Below are 27,493 nucleotides of genomic sequence, written 5' to 3' on the forward strand. Positions count from 1 at the left end.
CTATTCTATTCTCTATTCTATTTTTCTCTATTATATTCCATTTTCTATTCTATTGTATTCTCTATTCTATTCCATTCCATTCCATTCTATTTTCTGTTCTATTTTCTATCCTATCCTATTCTATCCTATCCCCTTATCTTTCATATACCTTGCACTACAACCCCCACAATTCCCAGCTGCAAAGGGTCCTCGCTCCTAGAAATTCACGTGGAATCCGAAACGCTAAAAGAGCCAGCCCGCGCTCCGCTAACGGGCGCAGAGAATAGTTGTAATCCAAGGACCAGGCAGGGCTATTGGTCACGGAGCGATGACGAAAAGAGCAGGCATCCTTTAATTGGTGGAGACACGAGCGAATCGGCCAATAGGCGGGCAGAGCGCCGGTAGCTGTGTAAGGAATGGAGTCGCAATCGCCTGATTCAGACGCGAGCGTCGATGAGTCTCTCTTCGCTCTCTTGCTGGACTTGGGGATTCCAGAGGCTGCGGCGCGGAGGGTGGGTCGCCTTTATCAGTGGGTCGGGATCCGGCGCGGGTTGGGATCCGTTCCGTCTGGTTTGTTTCTAACCTCCCCCTCTTCTTTTCTTGCCCCCCCCCCTTGCAGGCTCTGGCTCTCACCGGGGGTCATTCGGCTGAAGCGGCGGCGCAGCTTTACTTCAGTAGCGGTCTCGATTCCCAGGTATCTGCCTTTGTGATCTTCATTTCCCTTTGTGATCCAGTTAAAGATCTTTTTCTGGCCTAGTTGCCTTTTTTTTAATGTGTATGCACCATACACAAGGCTGGGGCTTGAAACGCAGTCATCAGCAAGCCTGCCTGACAAATGACTTGACAGTGATAATGATCGCTGTCTGCCTGCCTGTCTGTTTATCATCTGTCTGTCTGTCTGTCTGTCTCTCTCTCTCTCTCTCTCTCTCCATCCATCCAACCAACCAACCAACCAACCAACCAACCAACCAACCATCCATCCATCCATCCAACCAACCAACCATCCATCCATCCATCCATCCATCCATCCATCCATCCATCCATCCATCCATCCATCCATCCATCCATCCATCTATCCATCCATCCATCATCTATCTATCTATCATCTATCTATCTATCTATCTATCTATCTATCTATCTATCTATCTATCATCTATCTATCATCTATCTATCTATTTATCATCTATCTATCATCTATCTATCTATTTATCTATCTATCTGTCTATCCATCATCTATCTATCTATCTCTAGATTTACATACCGCCCAACTCCAACTGGGCAGCTAAATGCTTTTTATTTATGCCCCGATTTGCTAACCTGGGGCCAGAAATATTTTCTTTGAGAGATGATAGAGCTAAAGGGATTCACATATTTGTAGGAATATTAAAAGCTCCGAATTGCAAATCTTACGACTAACTGTATGACAAATTTGTTGCTTGCATCCTTACGATTTATATTAATTAGCTGCTCCAAGTCTTCGGAGAGGGGTGGCATACAAATCTAATAAATAAATAAATATATTATTATTATTATTATTATTAATAATAATAATAATAAATAATAATAATAATAATAATAATTAATATTGATTATTTCCTGGTGGCTTATTTGTACTCTATGACAATCATTAAGTGTCAAATCTCATGATTCTTGACAAAGGTATCTTTTCTTTTATGTACACCATGAGGCATATGCACCAATGAAAAATTCCCTGTGTGTCCAATCATACATGGCCAATAAATAATTCTATTCTGTTCTATTCTATTCCATTTATTTTATCTTTAATGGAATGGAGGAGGGAGAGAGAGACTATGTTTTGGTGCATTTCCTGGATTCTATGGGTGTTAATTTGTAGTTGCAAAGCAGCAAAAGTCTAATGGCACTTGAAAGATAAATATATTTATTTTCGTATCAGATTTGTTTGCCTGATAAAGGTGATGTTACTTCAAGTCACTCTTTTAAAAAAAGCTGTCACTATCCCTGTGTTCTGAGTAGCTTTATTTGAAAAACAACAACCCCATAATAAAAAAAAACACTTTAACTTGTATCCAACTTTAAAATTCATTTGCTTGGAGCAGCATGAAGTAAATAAATAAAATGTGCTGAAACCTGAGTCTACCAATCTATCCTACTTTTTAAGTATTCTTATAATTTAATTATCTAAATTTATTCAAAGAATTATGAATCACCCAAGTGCTTATGATGTAGTATATTGAAGAACATAGTCCTTGACTTACAACATTTCATTTAGAAATCATTCGAAGGTACAACCGCCCTGGGAAAAAAGTGATTTATCATTTTTAACACACACACACACACACACAGCAGCCTTATGATCACATGATCAAAATTTAAATGCCAGGCAACTAACTCATGGTTATGATGGCTGCAGTTTCCTAGGGTCAGGTGATCACATTTCGCAAGGTCAATGGGGGAAGCCAGATTCATTTAAGAACTGTGATGTTAACAGCCATGGCAAGAAAGAAAAAAGAAAGGTTTTATATATAAAAAAAGGAAAAGTTATAAAATGGGGCAAAACTCACTTAATGACTGTCTTAGCAACAGAAATATTGGGCTCAATTGTGGTCATAGGTCAAGAACTTACTGTACTTCCCATTGTTCTTTTAAAAAACTCAAAAGTAGCGCCCGTGGTTATTTTGGTTCCTCTGCACATTATCCCACTGGTCTATGAGTAAGATAGACATAGAGCTGGTGATTGGCCAAGAATTCCCCTGTGAACTTCATGGGTGACCAAAGATTTAAACTTGGGTGTCCCCAGTCATAGTCTTGACATTTTAATATCAAACCTGTGTGATTTCATGTATATATATTATTACAACAGAAAACTTTTATTGTGGTCAAACTCTCTTTTCCAGGATGAAGATGAGGCACAGGGCAGTGATGTCCTTCCAAGCAGACAGCAGAAGATGGTCTTTGTGGTAAATATGGAACTCTCCATGGGAACTGGAAAGGTAAATTCTCTTCAGGTATTATTGTTTTCTAGTCAGCAACCCTTGGCTCTGGAGCCGCATGTGGCTCTTTCATCCCTCTGCTGTGACTCCCTGTCGCTGGTCAGCTCCACAGTTGATAGGGCTTTCGATTAGGATAGGTAGAGGAAAATGGACACCGCACTATGGTTGGGGAACCAAACTTCCAGTCGGCTCCAGAATTGAATGGGAGGCTTCTTCTTAGGATTCTTTGCAGCTCTTTGAGTGTTTAAGGTTGCCGACCCTTGTTCTACCCTTTTAAACTTACCTTAGTTTTTTTTATCAGTGTTTACGGGGCCGCCTGCTACCTCATACTTCCCAACAGCCAATAAGGGCCCACAGAGCTGGCCTTCTCCAGGGCCCGTCCACCAAACAATGCTGTTTGGTGGGACCGCGGGGAAGGGCCTTCTCTATGGTGGCTCCAACACTTTGAAACCAACTGCCTCCCAAGATCTGCACTATCCCTACCATACCGGCCTTCCGGAAAACCATTCAGACTTCGCTTTTCTGGCAGGCCTGGGACCATGAATGACTATGGTTTTAAGGGCTATTATTATATTTTTTATATTTTTACTATTGATATTGTACCTTTTGTAGTTGTTTTTCTTTACTGTTGTTATTATAGTTAGCTGCCCAGAGTCCACTGGAGTTGGGCAGCATATAAATCTAAATCAATCAATCTGATTTCATTTTTGAGGGGCAGAGCCAAGGCTGAAACTAATAGTCATCTGGAGAATCATTCAATAAGTTGAAAAACTTTTCAAAAAACTTAGTTCATTTTCTTCTCATATGATAAATATAAAAACTATGGCTCACTAACAAATGTGCATAATGGATTACTTAAGTCCTCCAAGTACAGGCAATCCCCAGTACTCAAAATGTCTAAACGCCACATTAAGATTGTCCAACTTAAAAACAATCTTAGTTACAAACAGGCTGCCTATTAATAAAAATGTAAGACCTCATTGTTTTTTTCCTAGCACTGGAGCCATGCAGTGCTTTCAGGAACCGCTGAAAAAGTAACACATTTTTAATATACCGGTTGGTTTTAGCAGTTTCTGAAAACAATGTGTGGCTTCAGTGGTTCATCAGCTCAAGAAAGGACGATGTTTGTCGTCAACCATTGTCCTCGATTTACAGCCACAACTTACTCCAAAATTTCCGTTGCTAAGCGAGATAGTTGTGAAGTGAATTTTGTCCCATTATACAATCTTTCTTGCCACGGTTGTTAAGTGAATCACAATTATAGATAAACCTCCAGGTGCTTCAATGACCTTCTAAGAGGATTCAAATAACCAGTTGTCTGCAAGAAATATGGATGAGAAGCAAAACATCTTTGAAGAAAAAATGAGTATCGCATTTTTTCGGCGTATTCGGACTGGTTTGAATATGATAGGGTTTTAGTTATTTATTTTAATATTAGATTTGTGCCACTATAATATTGTTTTTATCATTGTTGTGAGCCGCCCCCGAGTCTTCGGAGAGGGGCGGCATACAAATCTAATAAATTATTATTATTATTATTATTATTATTATTATTATTATTATTATCATCATCATCATCATTATTATTATTAGACCTATCCCCCCCCCAAAAAAGAGTACCAAATACAGCGGGTTTTGGCCTCCCAAAGCCCCGCCCCCACATAATAATAATAATAATAATAATAATAATAATAATAATAATATATTTTTAGACTTGTATGCTGCCCCTCACCGAAGACTCAGAGCGGCTCAAAACAATAATTATAAATGAGCCTTTTTTTCGCAAAAATTGGGGGTGCAGAGGGTTTGGGAGGCCTGCAGAGTCCTCCTGAGGGCTGAGGGAAGGCAAAAACACCCCCATGTTTGTGAAAAAAATGGGTGAAAAATGGAGCTGCGTTTTTTTGCTGTTTTTACGTTTTCCCAGCCCCTAGGAGTACTCTGCAGGCTTCCAAAACTCTCTGGGCACCCCATTTTTGTGGAAAATGGGTTCTTTTGCAAAACCAGGGGCATTTTTGCCTTCCCCCGCCTTCCAGGAGCACTCTGCAGGCTTCCAAAACCTTCTGCATGCCCTGGTTTTTTTTGCAAAAATGGGTGAAAAAGTAGGTCCAGTTTTTTGAAAAACGGGGTGTGCAGAGGATTTGGGAGGCCTTCAGAGTGCTCCTTGGGGTAGGGAGGACAAAAACTATTTTTTCTTGCTTACCTCTTTGAAATCTTGGTGTGTCTTATAGTCTGAAAGATACGGTAAGTCCAGTTGCCTTGTGAAAAAGCACCTTTTGAATGGTGTGGGAGTAGGAATGGATTTCCAGAGGGAAAAAAATGCAGACTGCAGGAACCAGGAGCACCACTCAGGTGATCCTGTGAGGGCACAGAGAAACCTCCCGAGTGCTTCGACGACCCTCTAAAAAGGACGCAAGTGACCAGCTTTTCCTGCAAGGAATATAAATCCTTCCATTCCCCACTATCCTGTCAGAGGTGAAGATGCTTCTTGGAGGAGAAGCAAAATGTCTTCAAAGAAAAAAAACAAGAAAATCCTGAAAAAGCACCTTTGGGACAAATTAATTTAGGGAATGGAACATCTTAATCCAGAACTGCCTGCATTGTTGATCCATGTTTACAAGATTAATTTTGTCAGGATTTCTAGACTCCTGCGCATAACTTGCAGGTAATGAATGAACCCTTCCTTAGAGATATCACAATAGCAATAGCACTTAGACTTATGGAAACTGCAGTTTAATGTTTCCAAATGTAAAATAATGTACTTGGGGAAAAGGAATCCTCAATCTGAGTATTGTATTGGCAGTTCTGTGTTAGCAAAAACTTCAGAAGAGAAGGATTTAGGGGTAGTGATTTCTGACAGTCTCAAAATGGGTGAACAGTGCAGTCGGGCGGTAGGGAAAGCAAGTAGGATGCTTGGCTGCATAGCTAGACGTATAACAAGCAGGAAGAGGGAGATTATGATCCCGCTATTTAGAGCGCTGGTGAGACCACATTTGGAATACTGTGTTCAGTTCTGGAGACCTCACTTACAAAAAGATATTGACAAAATTGAACGGGTCCAAAGACGGGCTACAAGAATGGTGGAAGGTCTTAAGCATAAAACGTATCAGGAAAGACTCAATGAACTCAATCTGTCTAGTCTGGAGGACAGAAGGAAAAGGGGGGACATGATCGAAACATTTAAATATGTTAAAGGGTTAAATAAGGTCCAGGAGGGAAGTGTTTTTAATAGGAAAGTGAACACAAGAATAAAGGGGCACAATCTGAAGTTAGTTGGGGGAAATATCAAAAGCAACATGAGAAAATATTATTTTACTGAAAGAGTAGTAGATCCTTGGAACAAACTTCCAGCAGACGTGGTAGATAAATCCACAGTAACTGAATTTAAACATGCCTGGGATAAACATATATCCATCCTAAGATAAAATACAGAAAATAGTATAAGGGCAGACTAGATGGAGCATGAGGTCTTTTTCTGCCGTCAGACTTCTATGTTTCTATGTTTCTATTGCAGTCTAAATGCTGAGCCACCGGGGCAGCAGAATTATTTCGGCGGAAGCAAGACAAACCCCTAATTTTGAATGTTTTCCTCCACAGATTGCTGCTCAGGTGGGGCATGCAGCCATTGGCTTGTTCCAGCTGGTGCATGAAAAGCCAAGTCAGAGGGGCCTCATCAACCAATGGGATGAGCATGGGTAAGGAAATAAGATTGGGCCACTTTTCAGGATTCGGCTAAAGTTAATTACATACATATTATATATGTATTACCATTGTCTGGAGGCTGTTAGGGTCTGGATGGGTGTTAACAGGCTCAGACTCAACCCCGACAAGATGGAGTGGCTGTGGGGTTCTGCCTCCGAAGGACACTTCCATCTGCCCCTCCATTACTCGGGGGGGGGGGGGCACAACTTTTGACCCTCTCAGAGAGGTCTACAGCTTGGGTGTCCTCGATCCACAGCTGACTTTGGATTATCATCTTTCGACTGTGGCGAGGGGAACGTTTGCCCAGGTTCACCGGGTGCACCAGTTACGACCCTATCTGGACAGGAAGTCTCTACTCACAATTGTTCGTGCCCTTGTCACTGCAAGATTCGACTACTGCAATGCTATCTACACGCTACCTTTGAAGAGTGTTCGGAAACTAAAAATGGTGCAAAATGCAGCCACGCGAGCGGTCATGGGCCTCCCTAGATATGCCCACGTTTCTCCAGCACTCCGCGGACTGCATTGGTTGCCGATTGGTTTCCAGACACAATTCAAAGTGATGGTAATGTCCTACTATAAAGCCCTACATGGCATCGGGCCCAGCGGCCGATAAGGTCCCACAGAGTTGGCCTTCTCCGGGTCCCGTCAACCAAACAATGTTGTTTGGCGGGCCCCAGGGGAAGAGCCTTCTCTGTGGCGGCCCCGATCCTCTGGAATCAACTCCCCCCGGAGATTAGAATGGCCCCCACCCTCCTTGTCTTTCGCAAGTTACTCAAGACCCACCTATATCGCCAGGCATGGGGGAATTAAGACATCTCCCCCAGGCTTTCTTATATTTTATGTTTGGTATGTATGTGTTGTATGGTTTTTAAATTGTTGGGGTTTTTTAATGTAATTTTATTATTAGATTTGTTCCATTGTTATACTGTTTTTATTGTTGTGAGCTGCCCCAAGTCTTCGGAGAGGGGCGGCATACAAATCTAATAAATTGAATTGAAAATTGAATTGAATTATGTGCGGGACCGCCTTCTTCCTTATGAGTCCCAGCAACCAGTTAGGTCCCACAGAGTTGGCCTTCTCCAGGTCCCATCAACTAGACCAGTGTTTCCCAACCGTGGCCACTTGAAAATATTTGGACTTCATCTCCCAGAATTCCCCAGCCAACAAATGCTGGTTGGGGAATTCTGGGAGTTGAAGTCCAGATATCTTCAAGTCGCCAAGGTTGGGAAACACTGAACTAGACTATGTCACTTGGCGGGGCCTAGGGAAAGAGCCTTCTCTGTGGGAGCCCCAACCCTCTGGAATGAGCCTCCCTGGAGATTCACACTGCCCCCCCCCCACCTTCCGTAAGAGTCTTAAGACTCATTTATGGTGCCAGTCTTGGGGCGATTAGATTTTGCCCCCCTGGCCAATGAATGTTATCTATGGTCGATGTCTGAATGGTTATGATTGATTTTTAGCATAATTGGGGAATTTTAGATTGGTTCATCTAGTTTTAATTAATTGGATTTAGCTGTTGTATTTTATTGTTTCTTTTTATATATTGCAAGCCACCCCGAGTCTGCATATGAATCCAATAAATAAATAAATAAAAATATATATTGCACCGGTTTATACTCAAGTTTGCACAGGATGGAAAGCTCCTCTTTTTTGAACTACAACAGCTGGCTTCCCCTAAGATGCAGCTAAACCCAAAGCAAATAAACCACTTAGTGGCTTAGTTGTGTTGCAGTAAACCACTAAACTGAATGAGCACAGTTTAAGATTAAGCCACTTAAATTTCCAAGTGGACGGATGCACGTGATATGCTAAAGCTGATACCAAGGTAATGAAATAAGAGTGTTCGTGTTAATTCAATATAATAGGCTATGTGGCTGGGGAATTCTGAAGTTCACACATCTTGAAAGTTGCTGAGGTTGGGAAATACTGTTGGCTATAAAGAACCTTGAAAGCCTGTCCAAAATGTTCGGTCTCATTAAATCTAAACAAAATCAAGGAAGAGTTATTTTGAGTTTCTTTTGTTTGCTTCAATACCTATTCCATGTCATCCTTTCTACAATGAATGGTTCATGCCTTCCCCAAGATCGTCTCTTAATTCTTTTATATTACTCAAATTAGGGTGCAAAGAAATCGTAACTGGGCAATACAGGTATGGTCTAAGTCTAGGCCAAAAACCCAAATGGGATTCTTCAGTCTTCAGTCTCGGTTCTGTTCATAAATGAAATTCGGTCACCTTTCTGATTTTATTCATAAGACATACAATACATAGAGACATAACATGCAGCTTGGTTGATCAGGGCTTAGTATGCTGTATTAGTCCAGCTATTTTACTTTTTAGGCCATGATTTACAGCAGACAACAGTTTGTGAACTAAGCTCAATTGTGTTTATTGATAACATTTGGTTCAGTGACTTATAAGAGTTTTCAGAGTGGCATTTTTACCTTCTGTGGTGTTTGTAGGGGCAAAGTCTGGTAAACAGGAGAAGCTCCATTTGAAGGTCTCTCTTTTGGGATCTAGGGACAAAAACAACCTTTCAGTAGGCCCTTAAATCAGCTTGACTCTTGGGAAAGGTGGTTTAAGAAATAAAAGGACTTCTATATGGTTTTTAAGCCCCATATACACTGCTCAAAAAAATAAAGGGAACCCTCAAAGAACACATCCTAGATCTGAATGAATGAAATATTCTCATTGAATACTTTGTTCTGTACAAAGTTGAATGTGCGCAACAGCATGTGAAATTTATTGTCAATCAGTGTTGCTTCCTAAGTGGACAGTTTGATTTCACAGAAGTTTGATTTACTTGAAGTTATATTGTGTTCTTTGAGTGTTCCCTTTATTTTTTTGAGCAGTATATTTTTTAAAAAGGCCGGATTTGCCTCTCCTAAGACAGAAGTGATTTGAACAGGGACAGATGTGGTGTAGGAATGATCATACTGGTTTGTTTACTCTGGTGGTTGATTCATACATACTTCACACTCAGCCATAAATTAAACCTCTAAAGCCCAGTTTACATAACATACTCAAATGCACTTTTCTGGAGAGTAATGGGTTAATTTTGCCAGTGAAAAGTGTGGACTTTCTGGACGTCCAAGGTTTTCATCCAGCTACTTTTATAATGGGTTTTTCGTTAGATACGTAGCCAAGCGGGCAACATGGAGGGTGGTATGATGGTCTTAACAATGAAATATGCTTTGCCCTTCTTAGTGCGAAGAAAGTTGTACTTCAAGGAGTGAACACAGACCAGTTGCTGGAGCTACATGCACTCGCCCTGAGTTTAGAATTGCCAACATACCTAGTGCAAGATGCTGGAAGGACACAGGTAAATCAGTTATTCTGAATTTTAAAAAATTGTATCTCCAAAAATGTCTCATTCTGAACCGAGTTTGGCTCTTGCGTTATGAAGGGAGGGTTGGAATTCATGCCATAGTTTATGAGTCATGGTGGACTGACGAGATTTTCAGCACCTGAGAGGAAAAAAAGCTTGAAACCTGTTTTATGAGAAAGTCCCTTTTTGAGAAATACAGCCAGTCCTTGACTTATGACCTGTCTCTTAGCAACAGTTCCAAATTATGACAGATACCCCTCCTCCAAAAGCTTCTTAAGGCCCAGTTTCAAAGTTACAACATCACGTGACTCTATTTTGAGTGCTAAGCAACTAGCCCACAATTATAGTATCCTGTAGTCATATGGCCATGGTCTCAAAATGGGTGAGCAGTGTGGTCGGGCGATAGGAAAAGCAAGTAGGATGCTTGGCTGCATAGCTAGAGGTATAACAAGCAGGAAGAGGGAGATTATGATCCCGCTATATAGAATGCTGGTGAGACCACATTTGGAATACTGTGTTCAGTTCTGGAGACCTCACCTACAAAAAGATATTGACAAAATTGAACGGGTCCAAAGACAGGCTACAAGAATGGTGGAAGGTCTTAAGCATAAAACGCATCAGGAAAGACTTCATGAACTCAATCTGTATAGTCTGGAGGACAGAAGGAAAAGGGGGGACATGATCGAAACATTTAAATATGTTAAAGGGTTAAATAAGGTTCAGGAGGGAAGTGTTTTTAATAGGAAAGTGAACACAAGAAAAAGGGGACACAATCTGAAGTTAGTTGGGGGAAAGATCAAAGGCAACATGAGAAAATATTATTTTACTGAAAGAGTAGTAGATCCTTGGAACAAACTTCCAGCAGACGTGGTTGGTAAATCCATAGTAACTGAATTTAAACATGCCTAGGATAAACATATATCCATTGTAAGATAAAATACAGGAAATAGTATAAGGGCAGACTAGATGGACCATGAGGTCTTTTTCTGCCATCAGTCTTCTACGTTTCTATGTTTACTTTTTTCACAAAAAACTATTTACTTCCAATTCACCCCCCACCAAAAAAGCCCATTGCAAGCATTGAGTTTCCTTAAAAATGGTTGCAAAAACACTTTTAAAATCAGATCCGGTCACACAATGAGCCACTTTATGACCATCACGTCTTACAACCTGTAATTGGCAGATTCTATTGTGTGGTCCGTACAAGGTAATAGGGATAGAGCAATTGAAGATTTCTCCTAAAAAAAGAGATGTTTTGGCACGTATCTAAAAGACGTTATCTAGCCATCTGTCTTAAAAAAAAGATCACAACTCTGGCTTTATAACAAATCTTGGGAACTGCCCAAATTTAGAAACAAAAACCTGGCGCTTGATTATTAGTTATATTTCAGTGAAAAATTATTTGTAGTTCTTAGTCTCATTTCCTAGCGTAATTTACCAGGGGTCTCCAACCTTGGCAGCTTTAAGACTTGTGGACTTCAATCCCCAGAATTCCGAGCTGGCTGAGGAATTCTGGGAGTTGAAGTCCACACGTCTTAAATTTGCCAAGGTTTTATTGACATTGTTGAATAACCAAGGAGAATCAGAATTTTATAAAATTTGGGTTAGGGTTGAACAAAAGAAATTCTCAATGAATTTAAAAATATTTAAATTTGCCATTTTGAAATGTGTATAAATAGAGATATGTAATAGAAGTTTTTATTCCTCTGAATTGATCTAATCAACAAATGTTTTTCCTTATTGTATTATGATGACTTCTATTTTGAGTGGAGCGATTGTAGCTCCTCTTTGTGTTAGGTGTTTTGATTGGTTCTTTTTATGTTTGTATGTGATGTATTGTCTTTTTTTGAAAATAATAAAAAAATTATAGATTAAAAAAAGACTTGTGGACTTCGATTCCCAGAGTTCAGAGCTGGCTGAGGAGTTCTGGGAGTTGAAGTCCACACGTCTTAAAGTTGGCAAGGTTTTATTGACACTGTTGAACAAGAATGGAAACACAATAGCCCATCTCCTGCGTTTATGCATCTGAAAGCAACCTTCTACCGCAGTCGATATTGAAAACCAAATGTGATGGAATACAGTATACCCAGGAGTGAAGGGAACATTCCATAGGAATGAGAGACAACCACAGCCCAGATGTTTTGTGTGAGAGAAGACAGTCCCCCACTAATAGTTCTCAGCATACATTATAGGTGCAGATAGTAAAATGCTTCAGTTTGGCAGGATTCTGTCTTGAGATGTGGCACGGTGAAGAATTCATCTTGGAAGTACGATGGTTATCCAGAGAGTAAAGTTATAATGCCTGTAGCTCTCGCAGGGAATGTTCGCGGGGGAATTTGGTATTACTATTGCGTAGTGGGAAGTCAGCGGAAGAGAACGAGCAGTGCCGGTGGTCAGTAGATCATCGACTGGTGTTGTGGTGAAGGTTAGAGATGAGCATCCTCGTTCCGTTTCCCTCCAAGTGCGAAGTGCACGCTGTAATACGCTACCTGAATGCTGAATGTTGTGGATGGCTCTGGGCCAGCTCCTGCAGCGAAGAATTTTGATATTGATTTATGGGAATCCTCGGTTTATCGGAGAACTGTTTTGTTGCCAGCAGAATCAGACAGTAAAGTTGGCTCACAATCAGGGACAAACAGTGGGGGAGAGGAAACAGATAGGGAGATGGGTACAGCCAGCCCTCCAGTCAGTGCTCCAATTAGTGAGTCATCAGAATAGGAGGAGGACCCATTTGTGGATGCCTGTGTGCGCAGGCTTGTGGCACGAAGGGAACAGTTGCGCAGGCATTTCAGAAGATAGGTGAGCACACCTGTTCAAGGGGTAATTATGTTAATGAGTTTGTGATAAATACGGACATTAGGAAGCATGGGCTGTGGGTGGGCTGTAGATATTTCATGGTCAAATAACTCTTGAGGACTTTTGGCGTGTGTCGCTGAGTGGGTTTACAGCTGTCTTATCTACTCCTTTGTTTTGGTACGCTTCCGCATCAAAGGAATTTCGGGTGAGAGTAATTTGACTCCTCTCGGAGCTTGCATTTCAAGTCTGATATAAAACTTACTTTATTCCTTTTGACTTGTGTGTGTGTGTTTGAAACTTATTCTGAACTCATTGGGGGCTAATTTCCAAAAGCCCAGCAGATCAGTGGGTAAAATGAGGACCCAAATTGTTGGATAAACGGCTCTGTAAATCACTTAGAGAGGGCTGGGAAGCACTGTGCAGTGGTACATAAGTCTAAATGCTATGGCTATTGCGTGAGGAAGTGAACGGGCAGCAAGGTAAGTAAGAACGCACCTCCGCATTTGTTGTGAGTATTCCCTGTCAGCCTCAGGAAGTGTCAGATTCAGAGGAGGACGAAGAGACAGAAGCTTTAACGTACCCTGATTTAAGTGAGTTGCCGGAGTGGAGATGAGGGCCTAGGAGAAAATGAGTTAGACTTTAGCATGGAAGGCAGTTCATCTTCAGAGAGTGGGGAGGTAGCTGACAGCCCCTGGGTGAACCCGAGATTTAGGAGATTGGCAAAAAGAAGGGAAGAGAGAGTTGGGAAAAAGATTTGAATCTGCAAGTTTAGAATTGTGTAGATCAATCAATGCGTCATATCCTGAAATGTTTTGGAAACAAAGCCGCTTTCGGTCAAATTGCGTGTTAGAATGTGGCCGCATTCTTCGCCTCCGAGAAGTAAGCTTTTGATATACAGTAGTACCTCTAGATACGAGCTGCTCCACATGTGAATATTCCAAGCTACGAGCCACGACGTGAGCAAAATTTCTCTTCGACACCCGATCTCAAATTCGGGATACGAGCCGAGCTTCCACTAGGTGGCGCAAGAATGCTTGCTTCTGGTTATCTCGGCGCGGAAAAACAAAGTCTAAAGGCATTCGTTCGAGATGCGAGTTGATCGACATACGAGCTCGGGTCTGGAACGAATTAAACTCGTATCTAGAGGTATTACTGTATTATGATAAACTGCAAAATTTAGATTTAATATGACTCAGAGATAAGACGCTATAGGGAGGCTATCCTCTGCTCATTAGGAAGGATTTATAGCTATATAAACTCAGCTCCTTACATTTGGATATGTGCCTTTGCATAGCAGCATTGTAACCGTGACGATCTTTCCAGTGTAAGAAGAGAAATAAAGATTTACTCATTTTGAAAATCAAAACCTTGAAAAGAGAGTTTTTGGAGTCGCTTCAGCTTGACCAGAACAGCATGGAGAAAAAAATAAAAATAAAACCTCCTTGAGCTTGTTTGGAGGTTCTAGCAGGGGAGCGCAACTATCGTATACCCTTGAGCGAAGATCGGTACACTCCTTCTATCTGGGAAGGTCGTCCTCTTCCACCGAGTGCGCAGCTTCGGGAGGGGACGCACATGGAGCGGTGAGGGAGGAAAGGGACAGCCGCCTAGCCAGCCAGATCAGCCGAATCAACCCTAGTGATCAATGGAGTGACAGATGTCGCAGCCAGATCGCCCTCACATCTTAGAATTCTTATAATATTGAGATATAGAGTTGATCATAAAATAATTTAGGGATTCAAAAGAAACTTACAAATCTGGACAAATTAATACTAGGAGGAGAAAAAAACTTTATAACAAAAACATAGTTTCCTGGTAGAATACAAAATGGAATTAGAAATAGTCAAAGGAAATATGATTAGTTGGGCAAAAAACATTGGACACAGTATATACTTCGATCAATGGCAGACGATCTGGACAAAAAATTACAAATTAACTAAATCCACCGCATACAAAGAAAATATTTTAAAAATGTTTTATAGGTGGCATATATCACCATCAAGACTAGCCAAAATTTACCCCAAATTAAAACCTGACTGCTGGAGATGCAGAAAGAAAAATGAAACCTTTTTCCACACGTGGTAGACCTGTCCCGAAATTAGGAGAATTTGGAATAAAATTAAACTGTGGATCCGCTGTGTTGTAATCATAGGTTTATAGGCACTGAAATTTAGGAATAAAATATTACTGAAGAGTGATGTTTTAAGCCTAATTGTGCGCTGAATAAAACCTTAATTCTTCCTCTATGGAAAGGCAGCAAAGTCCAGGCTGAGTAAGCAAGCTGCAGAATCCATGACCATGTATGGAAAGCATTTAACTTGGTAGGCAATATGAACAAAACCTATAGCTAACTTCCATATAAGGAAATATATGCCTTATACTCACATTCCTTTGCAAACACACAATCCAGGGAAAAGGCAAAGAATGTAGCTTCCGTTAATTATCTATAGGGAAGTCAGGAGAAGCTTGCCTTATATGGTGCAAGAGTGAATAGTAGTTGGAGGATGGCTTAATGTATGTGGCGTTCGCGAATTGGTTATTCTGTACCACATGTCAGAAGAGTGAAACACAATAAAAAGGAGAGATCTTGATTCATTCGAGGTCGCCTCATCGAGAAAACTTTCTCTGTCGCTTCATTCTGATGTGGCAATCATGGCATGCTGTGCCTCCCTAGAGGGCGACCCACTGGGGGAGGGCTGCATGTCTTCACCGCTGCTGTTACAGGCTGTAAAAACATACAAAGAAAGAACTGTTTTTGAATTACAGTTCAGGTGGGGGGGAAGATTAGGGACATGTTTTGTTGTTTTGTGTTGTTTTGTAGTTTAAGACATAAATATATACAAAATATGTAAACACACGATAAATTATGTAATGTCTTTTTAAATATTGATATATTCAATTAAAATTATTTTTAAAAAAATAAATAAAACCTCCTTCTTTTTCTTAGGTCCCAGCTGGGTCACAGACGGTCCTTGCCATTATAGGCGAAGAAGAGCTGGTGAATCAGGTGACTGGGCAGCTAAAACTGCTGAACTGAGATGCTGATGTGACGTTTGGCCGTCTGTGGGATCCCAGGGAGGAGATCCGAAGCCCTCTCCTCCTCCTCCACCAACAACTCCCAAAAAATAAAACCACAAAAAAAATCCACCCGAGCCGAACAGAAAACCCCAAAAGACCAGCAGGTGTCTTTTGTAAGAGGAGCTAGACGACGGAAGGGATGGGTCTCCTGATCCAGATTTTTAATGGACTCTCAAGCTGTGGGTCTGTGTGAAGGTCGGACCCCTTCATTCTTCACCATTTATAACCAAGCTGCTCTCTCTCTCTATATATATATATATATAAGTAAAGTAATGCTTAGAGGCGTTTTCAGTTAAAGGGGAAACTGCAAGGTTGACTTCCCCTTCCGATGTATTCACATAATCCATTATCCCCGGTCAAGTATGGTCAAACCCCGCCCGTCCTTAATTTCCCCAAGTGAGAAAGTGCAGGTTACTCTTTTAAGTGTATAAATTCTCACATCCATTTGGATATCTTGTGCCAACAGTATATCAACTTTTTTTTTTACCTTCTGTGATGTGAAAAGGAACAAGTGTTGCAATCCTTGGAAAGCTTTAATCTGATTTATCTGCTAGGCATCCTCTCCGATAACAGGATGGTCGTTCCTGTTTAGGAGGCTGTAAACTTCTCTTGTTTTGCTAGTGTACATTGTAATTGGTGGCGTCTTTGTTTGTATCTTTATTTTTTAACTCCCACAAGTGGGCTGTGTTTTTTGCTTTTACGACGTCCTTTGAGTCAATTTCCAAACGACTTTGAAAAAAACAAACAAACCTGGATTTTCAAAGCAGCCGCTAGTCCCGGTTCAGACATTTCTCTTAACAAATAGCTGAATTAAATTACAATAGTGGTTACTGTGGGAGGGAGTGGGGAAATGTGCGGCAATGTCTAGAACAGAGGTCTTCAAACTTGGCTACTTTTTAAGATCTGTGGAATTCAACTCTCAGAATTCTGGGAGTTGAAGTCCACAAGTTGCCACGTTTGGGGGCCGCTGGCCTAGATTTTCCCACCTTAAAAACAGCCCTTTATAAATGTTTGTGTCTTTGTTCTCAAAATATTAAGAACAAGAAAAAGCCAAGATTATGTAGCAGGCGTGTGACTGTGTCTTTTTTCCCTGTCTCTTTGTTAAAGTGATAACATTCTTTGCTGAGCTTTTTCCAAACGTTGGCCTGGTAACTCCTTCCTATGCCAATTGACCCAAAGATCCCTCTGCTAATTTTTGCATAGACCCCCCCCCCCTCCCGTGGAAATTCTAGATTTGTGTGTCCTGAGACTAGGAACGCCTAGAGAATTTGAGGAAAACCTGAATTGCAGAGTTTAGCTTTGCTTTTTTAAGGAATGGCTGATTGTGATCGAGCAGCAGCTCATGTGGTGTGTTCCGACATAGTTATAAAGATTTTTTTCTCTCTGGTTTTTAAAAGCACCAGGCAATCTGAAATTTAATACAGTACTTATCATTTCCCTCTCCAGCTTGTAGAAAAGGGTTGGATTTTTTTAGCTCCTCCAGCTATTAACTGTCAATACATGCTATGCATGTTGTGATGCCTTGTACCTCTTAGTGCATGCTGATGAAAGAGTTGTGCATAGATGATGAAATATGTGCAATCTGCTGTACAAGTGGTTCAGAAAATAAGAGGACAAAGCACCTAAATCTAAGCTCCCTTTGAATGACTTTTAAACATAAAGCAGTACCAGTGGTTGCTTGACGATGGATCGGCTAGAGAGAGAGTCCCCCCCAGGCCTACAATTCATTGATGAATTTGCCTCCATTTGCCATTGGATCAATTTGAAGGCCAGACCCATCTACTTGCTTACAGGAACGACGTCATCTAGAGCCGCACAAATATCCCATTTGTGCAGCTGATAAGGCGGATATTTTTGCTGCCTTCAAAACACGCCATAGTACTGTGATTTTGGCCCACTACCTGAATCATGGGTAGGCAAAGTTGGCTCTTCTATGACATGTGGACTTCAACTCCCAGAATTCCTGAGCTAGCATGATTGGCTCAGGAATTCTGGGAGTTGAAGTCTACAAGTCATAAAAGCCACCTTTGCCTACCCTGGACCTAAACATAACATTTATTTACTACTACTACTATTACTACTACTACTACTACTACTACTTATTATTATTATTATTATTATTATTATATTATATTATGTCAGTACAACACAGCAAACGAGATCACTATGCTGGATTTCGTATTTCATCACCGGTCGGGCGCTTCCCAAGCACCTAGGACTGCGTGATGTAGTGGCGAATTATGTGTGCCGATCCCAGTAAAGCAGCCTTTTGCAATTGACAGATGGAGATTTTGTCAATTCCGATGGTTTTCAAATGTCCGCTGAGATCCTTTGGCACTGCGCCCAGCATGCCAAGTACCACTGGGACCACTTTCACTGGCTTATGCCAGAGTCGTTGCAGCTCGATTTTTAGATCTTCGTATTTCACTAATTTCTCTAGCTGCTTCTCCTCAATTCTGCTGTCCCCTGAGATTGCGATGTCAATGATCCATTCTTTCTTTTTCTCCACGATCACAATGTCTGGTGTGTTATGCTTCAGAATTTGGTCAGTCTGAAGTCGGAAGTCCCACAGTAGTTTTGCTTGCTCATTTTCGACCACCTTTTCCGGCTTATGATCCCACCAGTTCTTTGCCACTGGTAAATGGTAGTTCCGGCACAAGTTCCAGTGGATCATCTGTGCCACAGCATCGTGTCTATGCTTGTAGTCAGTCTGTGCAATCTTTTTGCAGCAGCTGAGTATGTGATCGATTGTTTCATCTGTTTCTTTACAGAGTCTGCACTTTGGATCGTCTGTTGATTTTTCAAAGTGCAGACTCTGTAAAGAAACAGATGAAACAATCGATCCCATATTATTATTATTATTATTATTATTATTATTATTATTATTATTATTATTATTATTATTATTATTCCCCTGGCCTTGTTTATGGGAGTATGAAGCTCTTGGATGGATCTTTTTCTTTCCTCCAATAGCAATGTTAGTTTCGCTCTCTCTCTCTCTAATCTTGCCATTGAAGTCAAGTATTTGGCCACACAATAACACACGTATTATTGGCAGGACCCCACATTGCAGACCAACAGGAAAAGACTAAAAAAGCTGCATGTAGGTTAAGAGCCTCTTGAAAATAAAGACTTGATGTTTATGGCTGGATTGTAACACACACCCCAACACACACACCGTGGTCTGAAGTGAGTTGCAAAAGAGTAAATCCTGCTAGTGGGGATGCAATTGACGTTTTAAGTTTCTGTAGCTCCAAAGTAAAGAAACAAATTGCCTGGGCTATTTAGGGCCCCTGAAAGGAGGTGGCATATTCTCTCTCTCTTTGCTTTGCCTTTTATGTTCCAAACCTTGGCAACTTGAAGATATTTGGACTTCAACTCCCAGAATTCCCCAGCTAGCATGTGCTGGCTGAGGAATTCTGGGAGTTGAAGTCCAAATATCTTCAAGTTGCCAAGGTTGGGAAACACTGTTCCAAAGCATTAAGTGGGAAGTACAAATAAGCAGCCAATTAGAAGAATGTAGAGACTCTGCAAAGAAGGGTGAGGGGGGGGGGGGAGAGAATATATAACACTTACCCCAATCTAAAAGATCTGGCTGCTGACCCATTCATACTTTTCTTAACAGCCAAGGTGACGAGCGTTTGTGGAATCTGATGTTTATGTGGCAGGAAATCCCACTTGGATCGTTACAGCTTCCTTCCATACACTCAAGCAGAACTGTGACAATTGCTCTTACAAACTAGTCCTCCTCTCTATCGTTTTACCGCCTCTTCCTGTTAAGACTGAGGCTGAACTTAATCCTTTCCTCTTGACACCACGGTAGGGGTGTAGGGACAGCATTACTACAGCCATCTCCCGTTCCATGAGTGATATAAACGTTAGCACTTTGGAAAATCAATGTAGCTGTTTCTATTGGGTGATTGCTAGATACCCAGTGTATGGGGTTGCACTAGCTACAGCTGAGCAGTAGGTACCACGTAGCCAAGGAAACTGGAAGGAGGGGTACACTCCAGATGGATGGATAAATTGGGTCACAATATCCCCTCTGAACACATATAGCAGAATGCTTTTGATGGGACCTTCCATTATTATTTTTTAATTATTATTTATCGGATTTGTATGCCGCCCCTCTCCACAGACTCGTGGCGGTTAACTCAGAGGTCTTCAAACTTGGCAGCTTTTAAGACTTGTGGACTTCAACTCCCAGAATTCTCCAGCCTGGCTGGAGAATTCTGGGAGTTGAAGTCCACAAGTCTTAAAAGCTGCCAAGTTTGGGGACTCCTGCCTTAACTAAATTCAGCGTAACTATTATTTGAAATGTGTGTGAGCTTCCTTATGTTGCTGTTACACAACTGCAAATAACAACTGTATGGGTTCTCCCCACCCTAAAAAACATGCTCGTCAAGACTTGATGGATGGTATAATGCCGCGGCAGATTGCACTTACCGCCATATCGGTACGATTGAGTGCGCATCCTCTTGATTCGGGGGCGCCTGCGTCCCCCACACGATTTGACTTCCACACGTGCACAAGAAGCAAAAAAGATGGCTGTGCCCAATGGATAGGCAATGGAATGGTCGCCCACAAATTGCGCAATCTGGTGGCTGCTACCGGAATGGAGTCGCCTACTGCAGTGTTTCCCAGCCTTGACAATTTGAAGATATTTGGACTTCAACTCCCAGAATTCCCCAGCCAGCGAATGCTGGCTGGGGAATTCTGGGAGTTGAAGTCCAGATATCTTCAAGTTGCCAAGGTTGAGAAACACTGCCCTAAAGGCTTCCCTGGAGCTGGGAGAGGATAAAAATGCCTTCCTCCATCCCCCGGGAGGCTTCTTGTAAGTCAAAAACACCCTCCCAGAGCCTCTGTGCAAGCCAAAAATCAGCTGGCCAACACACACATGCATGTTGGAGCTGAGCTAGGGCAACGGCTTGCATGCCAGCAGGTATGGCTGTGTGCCGCCTGTGCCATAGGTTCGCCATCACTGCTATAGTTTATCCTATTTAATAGGAAAGTGAACACAAGAACAAGGGGACACAATCTGAAGTTAGTTGGGGGAAAGATCAAAAGCAACATGAGAAAATATTTTACTGAAAGAGTAGTAGATGCTTGGAACAAACTTCCAGCAGACGTGGTTGGTAAATCCACAGTAACTGAATTTAAACATGCCTGGGATAAACATATATCCATTGTAAGATAAAATACAGGAAATAGTATAAGGGCAGACTAGATGGACCAGGAGGTCTTTTTCTGCCGTCAGTCTTCTATGTTTCTATCCAAGTTTCCAAACAGTTGGGATTCGGGATTTCCCGCAAAGTGTGGAAGATACCCCTAGCGCTGTGAGATTGGCCACACCCCCTCTGATGATAAGTGGATTCTCTTAAAAGCATGGAACTTTACTCACTGCATTAATCATTGCATTTGCCATGTGTATTTTACCAGGTCAATAGTGGTCTCAACACAAGAGCATAATCCTGCAAACTCGGGCCATGCCTGGTTACAAGGCCAAAATTCCACTCAGTACTCCAGGTTTAACCTTCCTCATCAGCTGAATCCAGAAGAGAGGATTCTTTCAAGTAACAGTTTGGTAACCTTAAGGGAAACTTACAGAAACTTTGAACGGGTCCAAAGACGGGCTATAAAAATGGTGGAAGGTCTTAAGCATAAAATGTATCAGGAAAGACTTCATGAACTCAATCTGTATGGTCTGGAGGACAGAAGGGAAAGGGGGAACATGATTGAAACATTTAAATATGTTAAATGGTTAAATAAGGTCCAGGAGTGAAGTGTTTTTAATAGGAAAGTGAACAGAAGAACAAGGGGGCACAATCTGAGGCTAGTTGGAGAAAAGATTAGAAGTAACATGAGAAAATATTTTACTGAAAGAGTAGTAGGTGCTTGGAACAAACTTCCACCAGACGCGGTTGGTAAATCCACAGTACTGTAACTGAATATAAACATGCCTGGGATAAACATATCCACCCTAAGATAAAATACAGGAAATAGTACAAGGGCAGACTAGATGGACCATGAGGTCTTTTTCTGCCGTCAATCTTCTATGTTTCTATGTAGTGGGAACCTTGAGCAGTCTGAAAAAATAATTTTGTTAGGTGTTTTGTCTTTATTTCTCCTACTCCTCCACCCCACAGCCCCATGGGCTTGGTTCATACAACACATTGGACGAAGATGAGGCTAAGCTCACTTTAGCCCAGGGGATTCAAACCGGTGGCCCGCAAGCAGGATGTGTCACACGTAGGCCACGCCCACCTCAGCTCCGCAAAAGGGGGGAACACCATGAAACGTCATGTGACAGTGATGTGACATCACGAGTTTGACACACACACCCCAGTGGTTTAGCCGGTTACACGAACCCGAACCACCATATTAAACTACAATCTGCTCAGGGTTTACTGTTTGAACAAGGCATGTGAACACAACAATTATATCTTGTTAACCGAGGTCTAGGATGTTATCTGAACCCAGCCTTGATTTCCTTGGATGCCTGCCACAAGATAAACAAGTTATTCACAGGCAGTGCTAGACAGGATAAAGGTATGTTACGTGCACACACCCAAAAACCAGTTTTCCCTTTTCAGCTAAGTATAGACTGAAAAGTTGCTTATTTTTGTGCTGTGGGAGGTTACATCTTTTAATACATTTTTGCACCAAGGCCCAAATTGATTTAGTAACAAAAAGATGTCCGTATGGTCTTGGACCCTGCATCTAAGCCAGTGGTTCTCAACCTTTCTAACGCCGCGACCCCTTAATACAGTTCCTGATGTTGTGGTGACCCCCAACCATAAGTCTAGCGCCAATTCTCCCAACAGAGCTTTAAGCTGATTGGCAGGAAGGTGGGAGGGACACCCCCACTGTAAACGCCTGATTGGTTGGATTTTAAAAATATGTTCCAAGGCACCAGAATAGAAGCTTTAGTTCCTAACAACATGGGAAATTTGTCACTGTACTTTCAGTGCCCTGGGGTTGGTACCCCATGTATTCAATTAGCTTGACATGGTGGTGCTAACCAGGATTCCATTCACACTGCTCAAAAAAATAAAATAAAGGGAACACATAAACCACACAATATAAGTAAATCAAATTTCTGTCCACTTAGGAAGCAACACTGATTGGCCATCAATTTCACATGCTGTTGTGCACATTCAACTTTGTACAGAACAAAGTATTCAATGAGAATATTTCATTCATTCAGATCTAGGATGTGTTATTTCAGTGTTCCCTTTATTTTTTTTGAGCAGTGTATTTCATTTATTTACAGTAATCTGTACTGCCTACTCAATAGACTACACAAGAGTGGTCAACATTAAAAAACAAACAAAAAACACCCATGGATTGTGCTTAATGTTAACGAGTAGTAAGTATTTGTCAAGTTTTATTTCTCACACAAAATGACTCCGGGCAAGGTACAATATAATATACTGCAAACCAATTAAAATAGTAAACATCACAAGTGGGAGAATATTTAATTTAATGTAATTTAATTTATTGTATTTTTATGCTGCCCAACTCCCAAAGGACTCTGGGTGGCTTACAACAGGAAATAGAAAATACATTTAAAAACATCGTAAAAGATTTAAAAGTTTAAAAAATCACATACATACATTTCATTCAGGCTGGACCTCGTAAAATTGCGAGATCAACGGCCCCAAGCCTGCCAGAAAAGCCAGGTCTTCAATGCTTTCCAGAAGGCCAGAAGAGTGGTGGAAGTAGTGGATCTCGGAGGGTAGTTGGTTCCAGAGAGCCGGGGCAGCCACAAAGAAGGCCCTTCCCTGCCGGCCTGCTGGCCGACAATGTTTAGCTGACGGGATCTGGAGACCAATTGTGTGGGATCTTACCAGTCGTAAACATGGTACATGATGCAGTCATCCATGAGCTCCTTACCACCAGGGGATCCCCAGATGTTTTAAAAAAGCACATTTTAAGGCAAACCCCTGGGCTGAAGGCCATGAATGGCAGGCTTGCATGCGTTTGCACAAAGCTCCATTCGCGCAAGTGGTGGGCCGGCAATCCAGCTGTGCATATATGTGCATTGATCTGCCACTCATGTTAGTGGAGCTGTGTGTGTTGGCCTGTCATTCATGCGACCCAGTTCCCCTCTTTCTCCCCCAGTAACGGCTGGGCCACCAAACCTCAAAGGTTCATGTTGTGGTTGGCTCTGGCCCAGCTCCTGCCCCAAGGAATGTGGAGGTGGATGCAGGGGAAACATCAACATGTCATAGGCCTGTTTTATTGCCGACAGAGTCAGGTAGTGAAGTTTCCTCGGAAGAAGGTGGGGGTGACTTGGAAGAGGGGGGCTTGGCAGACAGCCCAGGAGGAAATCAATCATCCTTATCATCCCTGGATTCGGAACAAGAATGTATGACACATCCACGCATGCGTAGAGTGATGCATAGGAGACAACAACTGAAGGATTATTACAGGAGATAAGTGAGGCCACCTGTGGTTGGGTGGGGCTGCTGTAATTAGTGCTACAGATAAAAGAGCAGCCTGCTGGTTTAGCCTCATGGCAGTTTATCTGATTCATAGTTTTCGTCAAGATCGTGGTTTTTGCTGTTCAAGATTGTGTGTGGACTTTCTGGACTTTAGAATTGGACTCAATTTCCCAGTTATTGGGTGAGCATTTGGATGGCATTTCACCTGTGCCTTGTGTGTACCAGAAAATCCCTTTGACATTTAAAAAGGGAGCTGTTTCGGTTTTTCTGTTGATAAAGACTTTTGGGTTTTCCTTCTATCCTGTGGTGTGTGTCTTCCTGGACTAATTAGCCTGTAATTACAGGTGGTTGAGACACGGACAATGTTGCAGAGGGTGGGTGAAAAGCTCCCCGTCCTAAGTCCCATCATCATCAGGTGGAATTCTCAGGCAGGATCCACAGCATGCCATCTCCTGATGGGCCCTGTTTGGGGTGGGGAGATATAATTGGGGAGAGGCAAGCCTCTTCACCTGGCCCCATGCCAGGTCAAAATCAGCATCTTGATTTGGAAGCAAACTGGTCGTGAAACAGAGGTTGTAACACCTGTCCTTCATTATAGCAGCACCCATAACTGCTGATGCTGCTGAATCTTGTACCAGTTTAATTAAACGTGTATTTGCTGGCCAGCCAATGGTGGATTTGAAAAAGGAAGATATTTTCTTTCTCCATCCCGTTCTGAATCACAGATGTTATGTGCCTAAGCAGTCATGGATTATGGTGGCAAAATTAGATACAAGTAGAGGTGCAAGAGATGGAAAATACAGTAGAGAATATAAGGAAATACAGTAGAGAATATAAGGAAAATCAAGAATACAAGAGTTAGGGAAATGAGAAGGAGAATATTACATAAGTGGTATTATACTCCCGTTCAACTTGCACACTTTCAGAACGTTAAAGGCATCTGTTGGCATGGGTGTCAAGATAAAGGAGTGTTTATGCATAGGCTCTGGGAATGCCCACTGGTGCAGAACTTTTGGCAAAAAGTGCAAGAGGATATTAATAGGATTAAGAGTGGGCCTTCTCCGGGTCCCGTCAACAAAACAATGTCGCTTGGCGGGGCCCAGGGGAAAAGCCTTCTCTGCAGCGGCCCCGACCCTCTGGAATCAACTCCCCCCAGAGATTAGAATTGCCCCCACCCTCCTTGCCTTTCGTAAGCGCCTTAAAACCCACCTCTGTCGTCAGGCATGGGGGAATTGAGACATTCTTTCCCCCTAAGCCTTTATAATTTATGCATGGTATGTTTGTTTGTATGAATGTTTAGTTTTATAATAAGGGTATTTTAGTTGTTTTTAGTATTGGATTTGTATGATGTTTTTTATTACTGTTGTTAGCCGTCCCGAGTCTACGGAGAGGGGCGGCATACAAATCCAATAAATAAATAATAAATAAATAATATAAAATGGACGATTACTAAGGAAATGGCAGTATTAGTAAAAACTAACCTATTTAGTGTGAGTTTTCTTAAAGGCAAGACACTTTTTAAAAATATTTTTCTGAAATGGGATGGGGTTTCTTTGCTTGAGCTGGGGGGGTCGGATTGGAAGTCCTCCCGGGTCCCCTTTCCAACATTTTATCCTTTTCAAAATTATCTGGGTCTGCTGCCCATATAAGACATTTCAGCCACCAGGTGTCTCTCCTGTCTGCTGGGCCGCAGATATGGTCAACGGCTCTGCCAGCTTCCTGTTCACCACATCCTGGCGGCTCTCTTGCATTGTGGATCTGAAATGGGAGGGAGGAACGCGGGCTGATGTGGGATTTTTTTTTCCTAGTATTAAAAATAAAGGGAGGAGCACAGTATTCTCAGCCCTGCAAAATGCAAGCTTTTCAGCATTTCCTGTGCTGATTCTAAAGGCCACTACAGCCACCCACTTGTATAGAAACATAGAAGACTGACGGCAGAAAAAGACCTCGTGGTCCATCTAGTCTGCCCTTATACAATTTTCTGTGTTTTATCTTAGGATGGATATACAGTATATGTTTATCCCAGGCATGTTTAAATTCAGTTACTGTGGATTTACCAACCTCGTCTGCTGGAAGTTTGTTCCAAGGATCTACTACTCTTTCAGTAAAATAATATTTTCTCACGTTGCTTTTGATCTTTCCCCCAACTAACTTCAGATTGTGTCCCCTTGTTCTTGTGTTCACTTTCCTATTAAAAATATTTCCCTCCTGGACCTTATCTAACCCTTTAACATATTTAAATGTTTCGATCATGTCCCCCCTTTTCCTTCTGTCCTCCAGACTATACAGATTGAGTTCATTAAGTCTTCGGAGAGGGGTGGCATACAAATCTAAATAATAATAATAATAATAATAATAATAATAATAATAATGAGTGACATTTTTCTGCCGTCAGTCTTCTATGTTTCTATAATAATAATAATAATAATAATAACAATAATAATAATAATATAATTCGTTATTGGCCAAGTGTGATTGCACACACAAGGAATTTGTCTTGGTGCATATGCTCTCAATGTACATAAAAGAAAAAGATACATTTGTCAAGAATCATGTGGTACAACACTTAATGATTATCATTAATAATAAGTCAGACGCATACCCAAAAATACTGCTGTTCTGAGAGACATCGAACTCCATAAGGCCTTAAATCATTAAATTGAAGAATTGTTGTACCTTTTTTCTGATTTATGGAGGAGGGAACACAATTGCCCAGGGCTTTTAGCAGATTTATTTATTTAATAAGATTTATATGCCGCCCCATTTCAGTGGACCCTGGGCGGCTTGCAATAATAATATCAGTTCCCCTCTCCCAAGGATCTCCTCCCACGCATAAAAACAGGGGGGAAAAGATGTTCTGATTTTGCTTCTAGCTTTAAAAATGATTTTGCTTCCAGCTTTAAAAAAAAAGCAGTAGTCCTCAAAGACCAAAAAAAAAAGCCTTACGCATACATTGCATCAGACTACAAGGATTTGAGTTTCTAGCCAACTATTCTTTTAAGACTGCCAACACAAAATAGATAAGGAAAGGCATCTGTAGAGGAACTCCCAATACTTGCAGAGTATTAAGATGTGTCGGTCTCCTTACAGTTTCCATGCCTTAAGAATTAAGTCGGTTCAGTGTGCCTTAGGTAACACAGTGTTGAGGACACAACTATGAAAGGGGACAGCAGACCTTTGAAAATGGCCGGCTGAG

General features: G+C 41.6%; 1 protein-coding gene across 1 annotated transcript; it reads left to right on the plus strand.

The window, feature by feature from the left end:
* Window positions 1-340: 340 nt before the first annotated feature.
* Window positions 341-16,913, plus strand: LOC139160294 (probable peptidyl-tRNA hydrolase 2). The gene is made up of 6 exons (XM_070738001.1): window positions 341-491; window positions 599-673; window positions 2,856-2,951; window positions 6,546-6,643; window positions 9,859-9,973; window positions 15,720-16,913. Exons 1-6 carry the CDS (start codon window positions 396-398, stop codon window positions 15,807-15,809), a joined length of 570 nt encoding a protein of 189 aa, XP_070594102.1. The 5' UTR covers window positions 341-395; the 3' UTR covers window positions 15,810-16,913.
* The last annotated feature ends 10,580 nt before the right edge of the window (window positions 16,914-27,493 follow it).

This window comes from Erythrolamprus reginae, chromosome 2 (genome assembly GCF_031021105.1).
Source record: "Erythrolamprus reginae isolate rEryReg1 chromosome 2, rEryReg1.hap1, whole genome shotgun sequence".
Classification (NCBI taxonomy): Eukaryota; Metazoa; Chordata; class Lepidosauria; order Squamata; family Dipsadidae; genus Erythrolamprus; species Erythrolamprus reginae.

Bases quoted from the DNA above. Each gene is read 5' to 3' on its own strand.
- LOC139160294 (XM_070738001.1), top strand. From the start codon at position 396: ATGGAGTCGCAATCGCCTGATTCAGACGCGAGCGTCGATGAGTCTCTC. The intron at 492-598 runs GTGGGTCGCCTT...CCCCCCTTGCAG, and splicing joins CAGAGGCTGCGGCGCGGAGG to GCTCTGGCTCTCACCGGGGG. The intron at 2,952-6,545 runs GTAAATTCTCTT...TTTCCTCCACAG, and splicing joins TCTCCATGGGAACTGGAAAG to ATTGCTGCTCAGGTGGGGCA.